The sequence below is a fragment of the Cornus florida genome, unplaced genomic scaffold, assembly GCF_030987335.1.
Source record: "Cornus florida cultivar Cherokee Brave unplaced genomic scaffold, ASM3098733v1 CherokeeBrave_3.0.0_Hap2_Chr04, whole genome shotgun sequence".
Classification (NCBI taxonomy): domain Eukaryota; kingdom Viridiplantae; phylum Streptophyta; class Magnoliopsida; order Cornales; family Cornaceae; genus Cornus; species Cornus florida.
The window spans coordinates 23937520-23960478 of NW_026775574.1; the positions used below are offsets into that span (position 1 = coordinate 23937520).

The following is a 22959-nucleotide window of genomic DNA, read 5'->3' on the forward strand; positions in this document are numbered from 1 at the left end:
GGAGTCAGCCCCTTCCAGGATGGAAGATAATAAAGCAGAGGTGCAAGATCCTTTATTGGAAATAAATGTTGGTACTAAAAAAGATAATCGGCCATTATTTGTTAGTGTTTTGCTTGAGCCTAAATTTCAGGCCGATTTGATTAAATTATTAAATGAATATAAGGATTGCTTTGCTTGGAGTTATGAAGAGATGCCTGGCCTGTCTAGAAAATTGGTAGAACATAGATTACCGATCAAGAAAGATTTTCAGCCATATAAACAACCACCAAGAAGGATGTCTTCGGAAGTAATGCTCAAAATTAAAGAAGAAATTGAAAGACTTCTTAAGGCAGGATTTATTCGAACAGTTAGGTATGTTAAATGGTTGTCTAATGTTGTTCCTGTAATGAAGAAGAATGGCAAACTTAGAGTTTGTGTGGATTTTCGTAATTTAAATAATGCCACTCCAAAACATGAATATCCAATGCCTGTGGCCGATCAACTTATTGATTCGTCCGCTAAGCATGAAATATTGTCTTTTATGGACGGCCATTCAGGTTATAATCAAATCTATTTAGCCGAGGAAGATATTCATAAAACGGCTTTTAGATGTCCTGGGTCAATTGGTACTTTTGAGTGGATTGTGATGCCATTTGGCCTAAAAAATGCTGGGGCTACTTATCAAAGGGCAATGAATTCTATCTTTCATGATATGATTGGCCGATTCATGGAAATTTATATAGATGATGTAGTTGTGAAATCATCGGCCAAGAGACAGCATTTGGAACACTTGAAAAGGGCCTTTGAAAGGATGAGGATTCACAAATTGAAAAGGAACCCATTGAAGTGCGCATTTGGAGTTTCAGCCGGGAATTTCTTGGGGTTCTTGGTACACAAATGAGGTATTGAAGTTGATCAGAACAAGGTCAAAGCTATTATAAATGCTAGGGCCCCAGCCAACAAAAAACAAGTGCAAAGGTTCCTCGGCCAGGTAGGTTTTCTTAGAAGATTTATTTCTAACCATGCTGGCCGAGTGCATGTCTTTTCGACTTTAGTGAAATTAAAGTCATATGAGAAATTTCATTGGGACGAGTCCCATCAGAAGGCCTTTGAAAAAATAAAAGAGTATTTGGCAAACCCCCCGGTTGTAATGCCTCCAAGAAAGAAGTGGCCGTTAAAGCTTTATTTATCGGCCGCAGAAGAATCAATAGGTAGTATGCTCGCACAAGATAATGAACATGGAAAGGAGCAGGCTGTCTATTACCTGAGTAGAATACTGACTGATGTAGAATGCAGATATTCCTCAATTGAGAAACTTTGTTTATCTTTGTACTATTCGGCCATGAAGTTGAGAGTATACATGCGGCCTGTTGATGTTTACATTCTTTGTCAGACTAACGTGATCAAGTATATGCTATCAAGGCCATTGATCATTGGCCGAATAGGTAAGTGGGCTTTGGCTTTGATGGAATTCAATTTTATCTACGTCTCACAAAAATCAGTAAAAGGAAGGGTTCTGGCTGATTTTTTGGCCGATCATCCTTCAACTGATATTGATCCATGGGTTTATGATGAATTGGAGTCATCAGCTATATTCTTGACTCCTTGGATCTTGATGTTTGATGGATCAAGTACGGCTGATGGAGCAGGAGCAGGTATTGTCATTATTTCGCCAGCTGGCAGAAAGGCTTCATTCTCTTTCTTTTTAGATTTTAAATGTTCAAATAACCAGGCCGAATATGAAGCACTTATAATCGGCCTGGAGATTTTAATTGAAATGGCTGTTAGAGATGTAAAGATTTTGGGAGATTCAAACTTAGTCCTTAGCCAAATTTCTGAAGATTTTAAATGCCTAAGTTGGCAATTAAGGCCGTTTCATTCTTTGGCCACTTCATTAATTAATCAATTTGATAATGTTCAACTTAAGATCTGGCCGAGAGGGCAGAATGAGGAGGCCAACAGCATGGCTCAAGCAGCCTCTGGAAGAAGAGTACCAGCCGGAATAGAAGATCAGTTGATAAAGATAACACGAAGATCTTTGCCATCGGCCGAATTGAGAAATACTATGTTTGATACTTGGACAATTGATGTAGAAGATTTGGCCGGCGATGACTGGAGGATACCATTTATAATGTTCCTTCGAAATCCAAACATCAAGGCTGATAGAAGTATTAAAAGAAAAGCGATCAACTTTGTGCTTCTAGATGGGGATCTATACAGAAAAGGGTTAGAAGATGGGCTCTTACTACAATGCATAAGCAAGGAGGAATCACTTCAGGTTATGGCCGAGGTACATGAGGGCAGCTGTGGGGCTCACCAAGCTGGGATTAAAATGAGATGGCTGATTCGCAGGTATGGATATTATTGGCCGAGAATGAGAAAAGATTGCATAGATTACTCAAAAGGTTGTCAAGCTTGTCAAAGACACGGGCCGATTCAGAATGTACCAGCAAAAGAATTACAGCCAATAATCAAACTTTAGCCATTCAGAGGTTGGGGCCTTGACCTTATTGGTAAAATTAATCCACCATCAAGCGAAGGCCATCACTGGGTGATTGTTGCCACAGATTATTTTACTAAATGGGTTGAGGCCAAGGCTTGCAAAACGGTTGATCAACAAACAGTGATTAATTTCATGGAACAAAACATCATCCACAGATTTGGGATTCCAGAAACACTTGTTTCAGACAATGCAACAGTATTTAGGGCAACTGATGTACTACAATTCGGCCACAACATGAATATTCATATGTCAGCCTCTACGCCATACTATGCTCAAGCAAATGGCCAAGCCGAATCTTCAAACAAAATTTTAATAGAGATCATTGAAAAAATGATCAAAGATAAGCCAGAAGGCTGGCTGAATTATAATCAGCCAGAAGGCTGGCCGAATTATAATCAGCCGCTGGTGGTAAATCAAGATCGACCGGTCATTGATTATCTTAATCAGCCAAAGACGGTCGATAAGGTTCAGTTGGCTGATCCTATTAAGCAAGAATATGGTAATGGCTTTAAGCGAATAGGTCGACCAATGTACAAAAAGCCAAAATCAGCCACATCCGACACTCAAACATCTACCATATCTGCCAAAAAGGGAGCAGATGATGAAGTCATGGAGGTCGACAATGATATTTTCATACCAGGTAGTCATGTGATCGGCCAGGCTCCCAAAAGGAAGGTTGATGAAGGGAATCAGCCTAAGGTTACCGAGAGTACACCATCAGCCATTCCGAGTGTCAAGGCTCTCATACAACACGATTGTTGCCCTGAATGGAAAGGTAAAAGAATTTCAGAATTAAATCGGCTAGATTACCAGAATGCTTGGCCGATTATGGTATATAATCCTCAGCCAGAACCATCATTGGCTGAGAGAATTCTTTTAGCTCGTCATCCTCAACCGAATTTCAAGAAAAGAAAGCGGGGATGGAAACTAAAAAGGGTTAAGTGGAGAAGAAATTCGCGGAAGAAAGTTTAAAAATTCAAGAGGATCAGCCATCAGAAAAGCTCTATACTGGCATAATGTTGTTCTTTTAATGGAGAAGCCAGTTAGATCGGCCCAAATAATATTACATAACAACTTGATCCCGGCCGATTACGATCATACCTTACTAGTAGAGTTGGGAAACTTCAATGGTGAGGTCTATCATGTATTTATAAATGGCCAATGTTTTGAGAGGTATCAGCCAGCTTTGTGGGAATAATAGAAGAACCAGGATCGGCCAGCCCTGGCTCTGGCCGACGCAAAATAAAGACCAACATAGAGGTGGTTCGGAAGAAATAAAATCTAGAAGCTCACTGGCTGCCAGTTTCTTTCATGTTATAAAAATTCCAAAAATCTAATCGGCCTGAGTGGCAGATAAGGCATTTGAAATTTGGGGGGCATTTGTTGGCACCAAAACTTGGCAGCCATCTCAGCGATGACGTGGACCAATGAAAAGCTGATAAGTATTTTTAACATGGGGTCAAGGGAATCAGCCAGTTAAGAAATATCAGGAGCAAGTATTGGAGAAAGTTACTCAGCCACTTCATTAACAAGGCAGTTGCTAAAATATAACAACAAACATTTGACTTTATTCAAGTTGGGTTATCAACAGGAAAGGAAAGACTAAAGTTTTAAGGAAATCAGACAACTGAATTCCTATTTTATAGGAATTCTAGTTGGATGGAACAAGGAAAAAATACAAAAGGCAGCCGCGTCATGAATATAAAAGCGATAAATGGCTTTTGGGCCATTTAAGGGAATGAAACGGGCTGCTAAACTTAAGGAGGGGAGTTGCTAAAAATTAGCAACTTTCTAGCAACGTTTTAGCAATATCTCGGCAACTTACATGTGATTAAATCGAGGAAGGTTGTTTTTATAGAGATTTCCTACTGAAACAAAACAAGAAAGGAAGCGGAATAACAATAGGATTTGACTGAGTTCAAATTGTGAAGAAAAATAATCAAAGAAGGAGAGATTTTCTAGCAATAACTTAGGAAAATAAGTTGAGATAGAACTTCTATAAATAGAAGTATTGTATTCCTATTCCAATTTGTCCAGCACCACCACAAAACATGCATTTCAACTAAAAAATATTTTCAATTGACTCTACGTCATTTTTTCCTATCAGTTTCTTTATTTCAATTTAATGGCAATTGATTAGATCATTGTCAACTATTTCAATTCAGCCATTTACTTTCTTTCAATTTCAATTATGCCAATTTAAATTACGCAATTTTAGTTAGGCTTTTAATTCAATGGCAATTGATTAAATTCTTGCCATTGAATCGTAGTGACAATTGATTAAATTCTTGTCATTACTTGGCTGATGGCAATTGATTAAATTCTTGCTATCACGTTTCAGTGGCGATCGATTAAATTCTTGCCATTGTGTTTGGCTGATGGCGATTGATTAAGTTCTCGCCATCACGATCGGCCGGCGATCGATTAAGTTCTTACCGCCTGTCTTCACTCGGCCTTTCCATCCATTCAAACATTCATCAGCCGTTGCATTTCTTTAGACACTCTAAAAAGTCCTTACTACAAACAAGGCATAAAAGAACCTTGCTGGGAGTTCTTACTAGTCTCTCTCCCACACAATCGCCTGAGAGTCAGCTATCGGAAAAAGGGATAGGCTGGTGTTCAATTACATATTTTGGGTATTTTGTACAAATACTCTGGCACGCCCGCGAAGAGTCCATCGACCGGCGTAGGAAACAAAAACCGCGCGAACAGTTACATTCTTTTCCACTCAAATTCGCAATGCCCTCGTTGCGGTCAGGCCACCTTGCCTATCCGAGTGGCTCACCTGGATGCCTTCCGGACCAGACGTTTGGCGTGGCACCGGATTAAGGACTGGATCTGGCTCTGATACCAACTGTAACAGATGAACGCTTCCCTATTTACCTAAAAGCTCAAACTATTAGATAGTGCTGCATACCCTACCCATTTATACCCAATCACTTTTTCATCCAATATAAAACAAATGACCCTTGTTACATTAGTGCATCAAATGAATTGTTTGGTAAGTCAATAAATTTTCAAAATAAAGAGCAGGCTCTGTTAACGACAAAACTAAGATCTCAACTCTCATAATTGAAAACAAAGACATTTCGAAATTTCGATATCATCCAGCATAAAAAAATAAAAAATAGAAAGTTTAAAAACTCACCAAATCCAACTGCTGTAAGTCAATTTTTTCTACTTGCCCAATGATCCATTAGTTACTTTGGAATATTAGAAATTGGAGAAGCCTTTTGGATTATTAAATTCTGGTGAAGCCTTTTAAAAAATATGAACCATGGATTATTAAAATGTCTTATCATACTCGATTCATTATTAATAATTCATGCTCATTTTTGTTTCCTTTGTTAATTAATTAACTTTAACGAGTCTTATCATAGCAAGTGTGATTCATATTACTTGGATACATTCGCACTTGATGCATTCACACTCGAAAAACTCACATTATGGACTCTTTAAACTGGACGTAATTTGGTACATCCTACAACGAAATGTATCATTAAAACCATTGTTTGGTGCATTTCTAAATCTAGGATTGATAAGTTTGAGATGTAGGGTTGATTCACTCCATCTAAAATTGAAAAAACTCTAAGCAGTACCGACACCTACTACTCACATATGCAGTGGGGCCCAACTACTCACATATACAACATGTTTTCCAACATACTGAAAATTATTAGGTAGTCTAGTACCACCACCACCTCAAATGTGGTCCAGTACGGTCACTTATAAGAAGTCATGTGTTAATTTTATTACTAAAAAATAAACTTCAACCTTTTCTTTTCAACCCGTTGGCAATGGCCACACTCTAAAAAAAAATAATAATAATAAATAAAATAAAATAAAAATTGAAAAACTCTAAAGTACCCAACTTTGTCGACTACTTACATATGTGATGAGATCACGTGTTGTGCAGCATGTGTGAGGAGTCATCATCATCATTTGATGTGATGAGTCCAACGACTCCCACCACATATTTGCTTAGGATTTTCAAACAAAATTAGAGGCCTTAGTTTAGTTTATAATAGTAGTTTTTCCTTATCATAGCAAACATGATTCATAGTCCTTGGATGCATTCACACTTGAAAAACTCACATTATGGACTCTTTAAACTGGACATAAGTTGGTACATCCTAGAACGAAATGTATCATTAAAACCATTGTTTGGTGCATTTTTAAAACTAGGATTAATAAATTTGAGATGTAGGCTTGATTCATTCCGTCTAAAATTGAAAAAAAAAAACTCTAAAAAGTATTGACACCAACTACTCACATACATAGTGAGACTCAAATACTCGACTTTGTCGACTACTTTACATATACGGTGAGACCATGTATTGTGCAGCATATGTGAGAAGTCATCATCATTTGATGTGATGAGTCCCCGACTCCCACCACATATTTGCGTAGAGTTGATTTTCAAACAAAATTAGAGGCCATGGTTTAGTTTTATAGTAGTAGTTTTCCCTTATCATAGCATACATGATTCATATTACTTGGATGCATTCACACTTGAAAAACTCACATTATGGACTCTTTAAACTGGACATAAGTTGTTACATCCTAGAACGAAATGTATCATTAAAACAATTGTTTGGTGCATTTTCAAAATTAGGATTAATAAGTTTGAGATATAGGCTTGATTCACTCCATCTAAAATTGAAAAAAAAACTTTAAAAAGTATTGACCCCAACTACTCACATATGTAGGGCAGTAGTAGGGTACTCACCTCAAATGTGGTCAGGTAACTTGTAAGAAATCGTGTGTTAATTTGATTAATAAAAAATACTTTTCAATATTTTCTTATCAACTCGTTGGCAATGACCACTCTTTAAAAAAATAAATAAATAAATAAAAATAAAAATAAAAATTTGGAAAACCTTAATGAACCTGGCTCCGTTGACTACTTACATATGTGATGGGACCGTATGTTATGCAGCATATGTAAGGAGTCATCATCATTTAATATAATAGATCCCACCACATATTTAGGTATGGTGGATGTTCAAACAAAATTAGCGGCCTTGTTTAGTTTTATAATAGTAGTTTTCCTTCTCTTTATTAATAAAATTTCAAAATTCTCTATGGAAAGGAGTTTAAAAGGGCCTTAATTCAGAGACTGGTGGTTGTAGTTAATGGAAAACTACTTCTTTTTACCTTTTTTTTTTTTTTTTTTTTCAAAAATTGTTTTAGAAAACTAAACCAAATATGCTCTAAATTGAAAAACTCTTAAGTACCTATTCCGTCGACTACTTACATATGTGGTGGGATCGTATGTTGTGTAGCATATGTGAGAACTCGTCATCATTTGATGTGATGGGTCCCACCACATATTTGCACAGGGCCGATGTTCAAAAAACACAAGAGGCCTTGGTTTAGTTTTATAATAGTAGTTTTCCGTTCTCATGATTAATAAATTTTTAAAATTCTCTATGGAAAGTAGTTAAAAAGGGGCCTAATTCAGAGACTGGATGTTGTAGTTCATGGAAAACTACTTCTTTTTGCCCTTTTTTTTTTCCCCCAAAAATTGTTTTAGAAAACTAAACCAAATATGCTTTTAAGTAAGGAACTAGAGAATAGTCTTGAAAAAAAAAAAAAAAGAAAAAAAAAAAAAAAAAAGGTGCAGATAACCATTTCAACAACTAAGAACCAAATTTGGCATCCTATCCTTCTTACTTAACCATCCTGGTTAGTGGTTACCCTATCTGATCTATAAATAAGGATCCTCATAGAGCAAATGTAGCAGAAAAAAACTCGAGTAAAAATGGGAGAGAAACAATATGAAGGCCATGTAGTAGTACTCCCTTATCCAAGCCAAGGCCACATAAATCCTCTCCTCCAATTTGCAAAGCGCTTAGCCTCCAATGGTGTCAAAGCTACACTAGCCACAACCCATTACACAGTCAAGTCCATTTGGGCACCAAACGTCGAGGTTGTGCCCATCTCTGATGGGTTCGACGAGGGTGGCTTTGCTCAGGCCGGAAATGAGGATGTGTACTTGAAGTCATTCAGAGCCAATGGCTCAAGAACTCTATCCGAACTCATTCAGAGGTACAAAAACTCTAGCTCCCCAGTCAATTGTGTCGTGTATGATTCGTTTTTTCCATGGGCTCTAGATGTTGCTAGGCAACATGGAATATATGGGGCATCATTCTTCACGAACTCAGCCACAGTATGTACCGTGTTTTGTCGCATACACAATGGTGCACTTACTCTCCCGGTGAAGATGGAGGACACGCCCCTGCTGCTACCCGGCCTGCCTCCATTCAACCTTCCTGACTTGCCCAGTTTTGTCAAGGCTCCTGAGAGCTACCCTGCTTACTTAGCAATGAAATTGAGCCAGTACTCCAACTTGGAAAAGGTTGATTGGATATTTAGCAACACCTTCGAGGAATTAGAAGGCGATGTAAGTACATGATCAATATCATTTCATTCAATTCTAAGTCCAACCCACAAAAATTTAGAGCCATAAATGTTTGATTAGCTTCTGAACATTGTATATTATTTATTGTCAGTAGTTCTAATGCTCAGTTTTTCATGTTCATGAAGGCTGCAAAAGGCGCATCAGAGCAGTGGCCAGCAAAGTTGATTGGCCCGATGGTGCCATCAGCCTACTTGGATGGCCGAATTGAAGGGGACAGAGGATATGGAGCAAGTCTGTGGAAGCCACTAAGCGACGAGTGCATCAAATGGCTAAAAACAAAGCCATTTGAGTCGGTGGTCTACGTTTCTTTTGGAAGCATGGTTTCATTGTCAGCAAAGCAGATGGAAGAGATCGCGTGGGGTTTGAACGGAAGCAATTTGCATTTCCTGTGGGTGGTGAAGGAGTCGGAGCGCCATAAGTTGCCGGATGAGTTCATAAACTCAACAAAAGAAAAGGGTCTCATTGTGACATGGTGCAACCAGCTAGAAATGCTGGCTCACAGAGCCGTTGGCTGCTTTGTGACGCATTGTGGCTGGAACTCAACACTTGAAGGGCTGAGCCTTGGCGTGCCGATGGTAGGAGTGCCACAGTGGGCAGACCAAATGACTGATGCTAAGTTTATAGAGGAGATATGGGGTGTGGGGGTCAGAGCTAAAGAGGATGAGAAGGGAATTGTGAGAAGAGAAGAGCTTGTGTGGTGTTTGGAGGAAGTGATGGAAGGGAAGAGAAGTGTTGAGATTAGGAGGAATGCCAGTAAATGGAGTGAGTTGGCTAAGGAAGCAGTTAGTGAAAGAGGGAGCTCAGACAAGTGCATTAGTGAATTTGTGGAGCATTTGAAGGGTTCTAAGAAGAAAGGGGAGGGAAGGTACCTAAATGGTCACACTTAGTGTTGGAAATAAGTTTTTCTGCATTTAAGAATTTGTCCTCTGTGGATTTTCTTTACTTCCATCTGTTATTGGGGATTTCTTTCTCTCCTTTTTATTTATTCTTTTTTTTTTTTTTTGTCTTTCTTTCCTGCTTTTTCATTTTTTTATTTAATGGGGTGGGGGTCTAGCGTATGTGCTTTTGTGGTATGTTGTTTTTGTAGGGAATTCTGAAGTTTCATTGTAGTGTGCATTTGTATAAAGCGAAGTTTGTTGACAAACTTCTGTTCCTTGGATTTTTCAATATATATATATATATATTTCCATTTCTCTCTCCTTTTATTTTTTAAATAAAGACTAAGGAATCCTTCTCTTTCCTATTGTTATATAATATGGGGTCCACCATATTTTTTACTTCTTCAATCTGCTGTAAAAGTGAAATAAACGTGTATGGTATGTAAATGCATTCGAATTTAATTTTAGAGAACGCTGTAGCCCAAACCAAAGGAAAAAAAAAAAAAAGTAAATATGAAGTATTACACTCAAATAAAGGCTATACAACTTTAATTTCATAAATAAATAAAAAAAAATACATGCAAAACTGTTTCTTGCACCATTGTACAACATTCTACCCATCAATACCAATTAGAAGACTTCAAAATTTAATAGAAAATGCCAACTACGATATCCAAACATATGTATCTTCCTGTAAATGAAGCTTAATTTACGAAAAACAGCTCTGTAATTTTTTTTTTTCACTCCATGTAGTTCTTCTGGTGATCCTTGACTTGGTCCTTGTGTTTCCATGGCTCAACATTGCGGCACTAGCGTTGTACAATATAGACTACTCGGACAAGTCTGCTGTCACATTCTATTTTCTGTCAGTCCTCACTAAATTATATCTGAAAAAGCCAGATCAATATATACATAAGAGTAAGGTAAATGGTTAGAAAGGAGAGTTCATGTGCAAGAAAAATGGGAGTTTAGTACAGTTTTCCGAGAAAACAAACAAACTGACTTAAAGTTTTAAGAGCAAATTACATAGACACCCCTTGAGGTTAGGCCATATTTCAGCTAAATGAAGATTTTGATTCTAACTTTCACTTACACCCCAATTTACTTTTTGCCTTTAACACATGCGAATTGACCCTTTTACTATCAAATTTTTAATACAAAATATATGTAATCTTAAATGACAAAAAAGCCCCTTTGTATTTACACACACCCACACACATACACACACTGTTTGTACACTAGAAATTATTGGGTAGTCCCGGGACCACCACGTCATCTATGGTCTCGAGCAATCCTAACCGTCCAACGCACAAATCAGCACCTTCTCACTCCTCTCCCGACCAATTTTTTGGGCAGAGCCACTCCTTCATTTTCTTCCTCATTAACATCCCCCACCACCACCAGCAATCTTGACCTCCTTTCTCTTTCTTTTGTCTCTCACCCAACCAACAAACCCATCTGTGGCCATCTCTCTTTCACCCACCTAACTAGCAAACCCATTTTTTTAATTAAAAATAAAAAATAAAAAAAAGAAACCCATTTCATCATCAATCTTTCTCACCCCCCAACCCAGCAAACCTAAAAAATTAATCCAAAACTTCAATTGGGGTTTTTACCAGAAACAAACAAATAATTAAAGCCCAACAAACAACTAATGCTCAATCTGAAACGCCTTAGCTGTGTCAACTCTTTGACACGAATTGGAATTTGGAAAAATAAACTCACGAGATATATTTCCATAGATACAGTGAGAGAGAGAGGGTGAATAATATGGTGAGGAAATGGGTTTGCTGCTTTAGGGGTAAGTGTGAGAGAATGATAACGAAATGGTTTTGCTGGTTAGGGGTGTGTATCTGTGAAAGAGAAAGAGAAAGAGAGTAAGGTAGGGATGTGGCTGAAATCGTTGATGTGGCGATGTGGGTGAAATCGTCAGAGGCGGGCTTGATGGGTGGAATCGTTGGTTGAATTTTACCAAAATCCCGATCGGCGATGTAGGTGTAATCATTGATGAAGAATCTGAAGAGGATTTCAAGCGTTGTAGAGAGAAAGTTGGGAGAGGAGAATTACGCCTGGAAAAAATACATCGAATACTTTCTCTCTATGCACTCTCACATCCCTGCAATCGTCTTAACCCATCTAATCTTCCTCCTCATAACTCTCGCCACTCTCTTCAACACCGTCACATTCGAGTCCAACTCAAACCGAGTCACAAAGTCTCAAACCACCTTCGCACAGTTCGGCGTCAAAGCCCTCCCTCACATCCTCCTCATCGGTCCCGATGCCCTCAACCACAACGATGATTCGCTTTAGATGGATGCCGAAGACTTCTCTCGCCTGGCCTAGTCTATGGCCGAATTCATTGAATCCAAAACCAAGCTCACCATCAGCCCTGAGGGAGGACGACGCGGCATCCTCCATCGCCGTCAGAGCAAGGGTCGGTGCACACAGAGAGAGAGATTGGAGGAGAGAGAAGATGGCTTATGTGTGAAGTATTTTGCTGACATGAATATTCCTCTCTCTCTCTCGTCGGCGTCGTGTATGTTGGGGGTAGTTTGGTCACAAAAGTAGTCAACACGAGGTCAAAAGGTAGCATAGTCATTTAATACCTCAAAAGTACTAACCCCACCAAAAACTGACATTTGGGGTGTAAGTGAAATGCTAAACTACAAATTCAAATATAAATGAAATTTAAAACCGAAATATTAATCTAGGTGAAATATGACTTAACCTCAGGGGGTGTGAGTGTAATTTGCCCAAGTTATAATAGATCATAATCCTCCCAAAAACTAGTATCCCACGGTGCAGATCCAACGGAACACAACATGCCACATTACTCACTTAACAAAACCAAATCATTTTATACTTCCAAAATTTCACCATTACAAGAAGTGAAATTTAAAAGAAAATCCGGTGAAAGGGTGCACCACAAAATACTATGAGTGTGCAAGAGAGGACTTAAGCCCAAAAAGTGTACTAGAGAAGACTTAAGTAAAAGTGGTGAAATTTCAAAGAAAATATAGTGAAAGGGTGCACCATAAAACACTACAAGAAAGAGTGTGCCAGAGAGAACTTAAGCCCAAAAGTGTCCAGGAGAACTTAAGCCAATGGTATGAAAATCCTTCACGAAGTTTAGCGATTCAACCATTTTTTGCTTTTTATTTTGTTTTTCTTCCATTAACTTTTCTATACATTGATTTGTTCATTGCTTAGTGTAATAGTTAAAACAGACAAGTTTGAGATTTGAAATTCAAGTTAAAATCACAGCTTTGTTAAAATAATATCAGGGGTTTATTTTTATCTTAGGGCTTACCCACTAAGTTCTAACATCTCATGTAGGTGGACACAATAATACATCTCTATATATGTGTGTGTGTGTGTGTATATATATGTATATATATACACTCTCCGCTGAGTGGAATTGTTTAATTCATTGTTTCAGGGTTTGTTTAATTCGTTGTTTATTATTTTTCTGTACAGAAAATGGTTTATTTCAAATTTGAGGAAAGGCTAGCTTGAATTTAAACTGAGCACAAGTTAATGTTGGACTAGCCAGAAAGAAGGAATTAAAATATTTGAAGCAATGCACTTGGAACCTAGGAATGACAATAAAAAAGTGGTTGACGTACCTGTTAGAATGTTTTATATATATATATATATATATATATACGAGTGTTGGGTCATTATGTATTTACAGATAGTTGATAGGGCCCTTGGGTTATTAAGTGAGACTTGTACCCTTTATATAAGCCTACATAGGCTTATTAGGTTATAGTGTGTTGAATATATACAAGACAGGGTCTCTATCTCTCTCTCTCTCATATGATTTTGAACATGGTATCAGAGCTACATGATCATGGGTGTGAGAGTCTGTAATTGGGTTGTTCTTGTATAAAATCGGAATCGCGATTCACGATTGTGGTGTTGGTGGTCTTTGCCGGCAGCTCCTCGTTCGTCGTCATCCGTAGCTCCTTGTTCACCGTCGTCAGATCTGCAGCGTCGTCACGTCGTCAGATCTGAAGCTTGTTCGTCGTCATCTCTGCCTTATTCGTCGTCGCCGGCCTCTTTGGTTGTTAGCGAGCTCGCCGACATCTGCCGTCTCGATTTGCAGAGGTGAGGTTCATCCTTTTTGGCCGGAAGTTGCAGAGATCGCTGCTTATTGATTCGACCGTTACTTGTGATTGGGTTGTCGTTGTCTCTGCGTTGTTCACCGGTGTCTGTGAAGGTGTGAAGAAGAAAACCCGTGTTTGGCCACACGGTTATGCTATTCCAACTCTGGTTTACTAAACCTGGGATAGCTATTCCAACCTTAGTTTACTAAACCTGGGATAGCCCAGATCCGGCCCGTTTGGCCAGATCCAAATCCGACCCGTTTGACCAGATCTGGCCCATTTGCCCAGATCCGACCCGTTTTCCAGGTTCGGCCAGAATACAGATTCTGCTATTTTTTTTTTTTTCTCTCTTCTCTGTTTTTGCTGGATTCAACATGGCGTCCAGTTCAGATTTGCTTTCTCCCACGAACAGCCTTCATTCTCCCATGACTTCAGTTAAACTCAATGGGAAGAATTACATACTGTGGGCTAAATCTGTTACCATTTTTCTCAAAGGCAGAGGTCTTGGTACTCACCTGACTAAAGATAAACTCAAGGCAACTAATACTAGTTTTGATGCATGGGAAAAGGAAGATGCTCAGATCATCTCTGTGATGATAAACAGTATTGAATCCCAAATCAGTTCAACTTTACTTTATTTGGATACTGCCAAGGAGATATGGGACAGATTGCAGCAATTGTATTCTGGGACAGGTAATATCACTCATGTTTATAAGCTCTGTAAGCAATACTTCAATCTTGAACAAGGTACTCACAGTATAGAAAAGTATTGTTCCAAAGTTATGGGAGTTTGTGAAGAGCTGAATATGTATCAGCCCATTATTGTTGATGTTCGAAGTATGCAACAACAGCGTGCGAACTTTAATGTTGTCCGTTTTCTTACTGGTTTATCATCAGCATATGAGCCTTTTCGTGCACAGATTATGGGCAGTCCAACACTTCCATCTCTTACTAAGGTGTTTTCTCGCCTTCAGCGTGCTACACTTGCAAGTGACACCTCAACTTTGAATACTGGACAGAATGGTGAGCGTTCAGCATTGGTAGTTTCAAAGGGTGAACATAATGCTTACCGTGGCGGTCGTGGGGGACGCTCCACACGTGGTGGTCATGATTCACGAGGAGGACGTGGCCATGGCAGGGAATCAAGAAAATGTACTCATTGTGGTCTTTCTAATCATTTTTTTGATAAGTAAGAAATAACATAAAAAAGGCGTTCAAAAGGGGAACGTATCCCAATTACAAAAGTGGAGCCGGGACTAAGGTCCCAGAGAATCCAAGAAAGTCTTTCTAATCATACTGTGAACTTTTGTTGGGACCTTCATGGGAAACCATCTAGTTATGCAAATCAAGTTTCCTCCTCTCCGAATGATGTTGCTTCTGGATCTCACAACGTAGCTGAATCAGATACGGTCCCTGTTCCACGGGATGAGTATACTCAGTTTTTGTCTTATAAGCAAGCATCTAATTCATCTTCCACGGCTACCTTTGCCCAGTCAGGTACTGCACACACATGTCTATTGTCTTCCACTCGCAGTCCTTGGATCATAGACACTGGAGCATCTGATCATATGACTGGATGTTCTTCTCTTCTGTCTGATTTTAATTCTATACCTCCTTCTCAAAGTGTTACTCTTGCTAATGGTTCATCCACTAAGGTTTCAGGTTTGGGGACAACTCAGCTTAGTGATTCCTTGTCTCTCTCGTCTGTTTTACATGTTCCTCAGTTTCCTTTTAATTTAATGTCTTTCAGTAAGCTTACTAAATCTCGCCAGTGCTCTGTTACATTTCATCCTACTTCTTGTGTGTTCCAGGATCTCAAGACAAAGAAGAAGATTGGTACGGGGCATGAAGCTGGTGGCTTATATTATTTTAATTTGGAACCTTATCCTGTGGCTCTTCAGTCTTCTCTGTCTCCATTCTAGTGGCACTGTCGTCTTGGTCACCCGTCACTTCAAGTTTTGCAGCGTCAAATTCCTTGTCTTAGTCATTTGAAATTCTTGTGATGTGAAGTTTGTCAACTTAGTAAGCACCATTGCGTGTCTTTCAAGTCTAGGGTTAATAATCGTGTCTCTAGTCCTTTTCATTTGGTTCATTCAGATGTATGGGGTCCAATAAAGCATTCTTCAATCAATAAATTTCATTATTTTGTGACATTTGTGGATGATTATTCTCGCCTAACTTGGTTGTTTCTAATGAAAGATCGTTCTGAGTTATTTTTAATTTTTCAAAAATTTCAAAAAGAAATTAAAACTCAGTTTGGATGCTCAATTCGTATTCTACGTTCTGATAATGCTAAGGAATATTCTTTAACTCCCTTTGATACATATCTTAGTGATAAAGGAATTATTCATCAAAATTCATGTGTTTATACTCCTCAACAAAATGGAGTTGCAGAACGTAAGAATCGACATCTCTTAGAAGTAACCCGTGCTCTTTTGTTTCATATGCGTATGCCTAAACGGTTTTGGGGTGATGCTGTTCTTACAGCATGTCATCTTATTAACCGTATGCCGTCCTCTGTATTAGATGGCAAATCTCCACATTCTATTTTATTTCCTGATTCTCCCTTGTTTTCTCTTACTCCTAGGGTTTTTGGGTGTGTATGTTATGTCCACAATCTTGGTCCTGGTTTTGATAAACTAGACCAAACCCGCATGCCACAAAGTGTGTATTTCTTGGCTACTCTCGTTCTCATAAAGGTTATCGCTTCTATAGTCCTGTTTCTCAACGGTATTTTATTAGCGCGGATGTAACATTTTGTGAGTCCATCCCATATTTTTCAGATACTGATTCACTTCTTGATATCACTCTTGAGTCGCCTCTTTCTGCAGTTCCTCTTCCCTCACTTTCTCTTCAACCTCGATCTCTGGTTCCTTCGCCTGCCCCGTTACAGGTGTACACTCGAAGACCAAAGCCATCTGGTGTCATGCCTCCTCCATCGTCTTCAAAGTCTTTGGATCCAACACATTCCACTGTGTCTGATTCCTTGCCTATTGCACTTCATAAAGGTATTCGCTCGTGTGTCACTAACCATCCCATTGCTCATTATGTCTCTTATAATTCCTTATCGCCATCATTCTCATGTTTTTTCTCTCAGTTGTCTACTACATTTGTTCCTAAGACTGTGCAGGATGCTTTTTCTGATTCGGGTTGGAGGAAAGCAATGCAAGATGAAATGGATGTTTTGCATCAGAATGGCACATGGAATCTTGTTCCATTACCTCCAGGTGCCAAACCTGTTGGTTGTCGCTGGGTATATACCGTGAAGTATCTTCCAGATGGGTCCGTTGAGCGTTTAAAAGCGGGTCTTGTTGCCAAAGGTTATACACTGACCTATGGTATTGACTATGATGAGACACTTGCCCCCGTTGCTAAGATTTCTTCTATTCGTGTTTTGATTTCTCTTGCTGCTAATAGAAATTGGCTTTTGTTTCAGTTAGACGTTAAAAATGTTTTTTTGCATGGTGACTTAGCAGAAGAGGTTTATATGGAGCAACCACCTGGGTTTGTTGCTCAGGGAGAGTATCTTCACACTGTTTATCGCCTTAAAAAGGCCCTGTATGGATTGAAACAATCTCCGCGGGCTTGGTTTGGAAAATTCTCTGAGGTGGCATTAAAATTTGGTCTTAACAGATGTCAGACCGACCATTCAGTGTTTCACCAGCGCACTAAAGTTGGCTTCATATTTCTCTTGTGGTGTATGTAGATGATATTGTGATCACAGGTGATGATTCTGAGGGCATTGCTAAGTTGAAGTTGTTTCTACAATATTGATTCCACACTAAAGACTTGGGTAAACTTAGGTATTTCTTGGGTATTGAAGTTGCTAGATCCAAGAAGGGTATAAGTTTATCCCAACAAAAATATGTGTTGGACTTGTTAGAAGAAACAGGTATGTAGGGTGGTCGTCCGGTTGATGCTCCTATAGATTCTAATACAAAACTTGTGTCTAATGAGGGTGATATATTTAAGGGTAATGTGCAAAAAAAACCCCTGAACTTTACTCTCTCCCCCAAAAAACCCCCCTGAACTATTTTTTTAACAGAAAACCCCCTAAACTATCACACTTTTTGCAAAAAAAGCCAGGTGACACTGTTCCAGTAAATTTTGGCCGTAAAATAGTCACGTGCATATGTTGTAAATTGAAAATGCCAATCCTACCCTCTTTCTCTCTCTAAGTCTAAATTCTTTCCCCAAATTACAGACATTGGACCCTACAATTTATTGTTCTGCAACGAGACATTCACCAAGTTGGGAAGAGAACTCAGCGTCGGAGGCACGACACCGGTGAACTGATTGTCCCGGAGCTGCAAAACGAAGAGATTCGCACACTGAGACAGGTCCGGGATTGGACCCGTGAACCGTCGTCGAGCTCTCCATCTCCAAGCTCACCGCGCCTACCAAAAGCTCATCACACAGCCACCGGACCAGAGCTCATCACACAACTGCCAGATCTGTTCTCACAGCCGTCTTCTTGTCTCCCCCAGATCCGTTTCGAGCTCGATCCACCACCGCCGGTTCTGTTTTCATTAACCTCGCAATCGCAGCCTCCTTCTCTCCGATCGACCACTACCTCATCGACTGTAGCTCAATTGAATCCATCACCGTCGACGTTGATAACCGCCGTTTCACCGGCGACTCTCCGTAGCTCGAACGATCTCACACAGGGATTCAAACCCACTTCCAAATTTTGTCCCCGTCCATTGTATGCCAGTTCCGACCCAAGTTCTTGGCTGTAATAAAACAAGAGAATCGACAAAGAGAGAGAAGATCTAAGCATTAATGGTGCAATCGCAGCGGCCAAAGTGAAGTCTCTGGCCAAAAATTGGTGCAATAGCAGCGGCCAAACCACTAAAGTCTCCGGCAAAAGAGGAGCGGTGCTACACTGAAGTTGTTGATGCAGAGGTCTCGGTAGGAGGAAAATTCTCCACGTTGATGGTGGTGGTGAGCTGGCCGCCGGGCGATTCCGGTGACTTGGAGACCTGTACCACGGCGACACAAGGTCGCCAAGTAGTAGATTTGGACATGGGTTGCCATGAAGTCGACCTTTCCAAGCTGTGATGCACCTACGTAGCCGCAACCTTGCGGTCGTTTTTTCGCGACGCCGATGACCACTGCCTGAGCAGTGCCTCCATCGCCGGCCATGAAAAGGAAAGAGAGGGAAAGAGAAGGTTAGACAGAAAAGAGAGATAGAGAGGGAGGAGGGGGGAGGTTCGTACAGTAGCTATGTTGGTGTTGCAATAGATGAGTTAGGGTTTCAAAGCTTAACTTTCACTGGTTGGTTCGGCGCTGACTCTGTTTGGCGTTGAAGTTTTGGTAAAGTGATAATGAGTTGTCCAAATATTACTGGCTGTTCACAATTTGTTTGACACATCAGCAATAGAAGCCCATCAAACACTAAAACGACGTCCTTTTATAAAAGGGTAATTTTGTAATCAAACATCTCCGGTGACCTTTTATGCCGGAGACTATTCATTTTGTCCTTAAATTGTACATTTTTAATAGATCAGGGGGCTTTTTTAGTTTACGGGGGTTTTGTGTTTTTTGCTGAAAGTTCAGGGGGGTTAAATGCACTTTACCTATTGTAGGTGCAAAATTTCGCTCAACCAATAATGATTGAGAAAAATAAAACAACGCACTCAAAAACAATAAAAATAAATAAGAACAGTGTATAGAGAAGCGTAGAATTGCTTGATCCTTTATTGGAGGTCTTAGCCTCTATTTATACACAAAAGATTGCAAAATTATGGTAGGACTCGCCTTGCTTGCCTTCCAATTCTTTCTATATAACCATTCTTTTCTAATAGAGTTCTTTCCATTGTCGAATTTTTCATACATAGAACTTGCCTTGTACAGAACTTCCTATCAGAATTTTCCTTCTACAGTAAATCCTTCAAATGGTAGGACTTGTGCATTCTTGAGCTGAATGTATTTTGATCCGGCTGGGCTTAAGTAACAGGCCGGATGTTAAATACTCATAAGCTGGGCTGATGACTTCTTGATTCGGCCTTGATGGAAGTTGGAGGACAAATAACAATGAACTCTGGGCTGTAAATACCCTCAACTTGGGCTTGAGCATGATGGGCCTTATATGTCCTTGGAATATAGACATGGGTAGTGGTGACGTGTGCGCTTTTTATTGGAGGGAGTTTTTTTCCCTCCACACTTTGCCCCAAATTTCATTTTTAATTGAGCGACGGCTCCTATTAAAGAGGGAATTGAAACCGGTTTTTTACTTTGCTTCAGAAACGGTTCGAGGTCTTTCATTATTACTCCGACGTACAAGATTTTGCAAGAGTTACATTTGCCCTTGCTGCACTTCTGCGTTCTTCATTCCATCGCTTTGTCAGGTTAGTCTCGCATCTTTCTCTTCAATCTTTCCTTATGAGTACTTCATCTACTCCCGAACGTATAGACCTTGGGGATTCTGAATCCACACCTTCATCTTCCCCCGTTCGCATTAGGGCTCCCCCTCCTAGGGTTTCTACAGATCGCCCTTTGTCGAATCCATTAGGTACTTCCCCTCTTCCAACCGAGACATCTACCTCAGGCTCTGATTATGTTCTTACTCATGACGAGAAGAAAGCAATCATCTCTATTCGCCGCATCAAGTTCTCTATTGCTTCGGTAATGGAAGAATTTGATATTCCTGAGGAAGTAGAAATTGCAGAATATCCCGAGGGTGCCGATTTTTCCTCCGGCGAGGGAATTGAGGAGGATGAGTTGCTTCTTTCGGTGGGGCACCCTCCGATTCCCTCTTCATCCCTTCTATCATTTAGTGTTTAATAAGCTGGGTCTTGCCCCCCTTCAGGTAAACCCTAATTTCTTTCGCATCCTCTCGGCACTGTTGGTGCGCCGGAAATTAGAGGCTCTGGATTTGACCCTTGCCGACCTTCTGCTTACTTACAATATATCTAAGCATGGGACCGAGCCTGGTCGCTTCTTTTTTACTTCTCCCCTTCATCAGAGGATATGCACAAACCTTCCTTCATCCGAAAAGAAATGGAAAGAAAGGATGGTTATAGTTAAAGGAAAATGGTTCGTATCCCAATCAATTGCACTTCCCATCCCGCGCAAGTTCGGGAAATTAGGTATAGAATATTTAACCTCCCTTCATACCAAGTGTTCTAGCTGTTTTCCTTGCCAAGTCTTAATGTTTCGACGTATTTATGAGTTTCTTGGTATTTTTTCAGCTACATTCCCATCTTCCGCAGCAAGGAACAGACTTTCTTTTCTTGAGGAACGAGTCTGGAGTGACCCCTCGCCTATCGAGGACCTGCTAACTTCTTCAAACCTCAAGGACATTGCCTCCAGTGCCGTTGCTGCAGACCTCATGGATCTGTCTCTACCATCCTTTGACAGTTTCCCCATGACTGAGGAGGAGATACGGAGGGCTGAGGCTTTAAAAAAGAAAGCCGAAGATGCCCAACCCTTGGTCGTTATTAGATCAACTGAGGATGAGGTGGAGGTTGAGGAACCACCAATGAAGAAATCTCGCCTCAACCCCTCATCCTCTGGCAAGGGCAAGGTCCCTTCTAAAAGCAGAGGAAAAAAAACTGGAGAGGCCGAACCTGAAGATGAAGTCAGGGCCTTTGTTCTAGCTGAGACTGGGGCTCCTTGGACTCCTTCCTTCACCAGGGCTGATAGGTCAGTCCTGCACTCAGGGGATTCTGTGATTACAGACCCTTCAGCTGCACTGGCGGTGGCTCGAGGAATGTGGCTCCCAAAGGACGAGGAAGCCATCAGCCAAATGGGGTTGGAGCAACTACTCCCCTCTGCCCCAGTCCGGGCCATAGAGGTTCGCATTGCTCCTTCAGAATCATGTTACTCTTGCTTGCTTGTGTTTCTATTTATGCTTATATTTGCTTCCCTGTTAAACAGAATCTATACCACACCATGGCCCTCTGCGCCAATGCTGAAGCTCAATCCCTCTCCATCAAGAAGTTGGAAAAGGATCTTGACAATGCAGAGAAGAGAGCCACTACTGCTTCTACCAATCTGAAGATAGCTTCTGAAGCCATGGATGCGTATAAGAGGCAGTTGTCAGCCTCTGAGGCTAAGGTGGATTCTCTTCAGGCCGAGGTTCAACGCCTGACCGAGGCTCTTACTACTTGCTTCAAGGCGGGGAAGCAAATGCAGGGGCGCTACTCCTGTCTGGCGCACCTGGCTAGTGCTAAAGCGTTCCGGTCTGGCTATAATCAGGGCTCAGGCCCTAAGACGATGGATCCGGACGCCTTTGACAAGCAGGTGGGGGTGCACTTCCCATACGATGAAGGGCCAGAGGCTTTGGAAGCTGAAATCCGCTTTGCCGAGATGGTGAAGGCACACCTGAAGGGTACTCCTAGCTCCCCTGCTCCTGCGGCTCCAACTCCTCCTACCTCAAGTCCTAATGTAGTGGACGCTTTTGAATCTACTCCCTTCGATCCGAAGAGGAAGTAGAACCTGTATTTTGTTTTTATGAATAGCCTGTTTTGGGATAATGAGTAATGAATATAACTTTTTGTTTTAGGCTTGCCTGACTTGTTTTTGCTGTATGCTCTTGATACTGTTCATATTTCTCTGACTGGTAATGTGTTTAAACACTAAACATTGTCTTTATGCTTCGGATTTATGCTATCCGCGAAAACGCAAGGATTGTGGGAAGAAGGAGATCCTTTTAACAGTTTAGTTGATATCGCAGGATGATTCATATGGACAATGATTTAACTGTTAAATGAACCCTCCTTGCCTTTTACTTGCCTGCAGTAGACGTATACATACTCTTTCCTTCTCGTGTGTTCCTGATGTGGGGTGGAGTATGATGAACTTATGATATATCCGCATCCACAGGGTATTAAACACTTGGAGTCCGGAGGAAAGAGTTCTGATCCGGGTACCAGAGGTCTAAAGTGAATACTCCTCGGCACTGAGTGTGGAGGAATATTGCTGAATAGGACACTTAGGGTCCAGATCTGTCTCGGATACTTAGGATTCGAGGCGAATTATCCCTCGGCACTGAGTCGTGGAGGAGTAGTGCTGAATAGGACACTTAGGGTCCGAAGCTGTCTCGGATACTTAGGATCCGAG

General features: G+C 40.5%; 2 protein-coding genes across 7 annotated transcripts in view; one reads left to right on the plus strand and one right to left on the minus strand.

Moving 5' to 3' along the window:
• The first annotated feature begins 7895 nt into the window (after positions 1 to 7895).
• LOC132303000 (UDP-glycosyltransferase 74B1-like) lies at positions 7896 to 9907 on the plus strand. Its single transcript, XM_059800012.1, has 2 exons — positions 7896 to 8888; positions 9032 to 9907. The coding sequence occupies exons 1-2, from the start codon at positions 8247 to 8249 to the stop codon at positions 9791 to 9793; spliced, it is 1404 nt and encodes a 467-aa protein (XP_059655995.1). The 5' UTR covers positions 7896 to 8246; the 3' UTR covers positions 9794 to 9907.
• A 404-nt stretch (positions 9908 to 10311) lies between these two features.
• Positions 10312 to 22959, minus strand: part of LOC132302999 (DEAD-box ATP-dependent RNA helicase 22) — a 42705-nt gene continuing 30057 nt past the window's right edge. For 2 of the 6 annotated variants that reach the window (XR_009481035.1, XM_059800009.1), the window contains exon 9: positions 10312 to 10627. The gene's annotated coding sequence lies outside the window, so the exon portion shown is untranslated. Of the gene's footprint in view, positions 10672 to 22959 lie in introns of all 6 variants that reach the window. The other 4 variants (XR_009481036.1, XM_059800010.1, XR_009481034.1 and 1 more) reach the window with 2 other exon arrangements.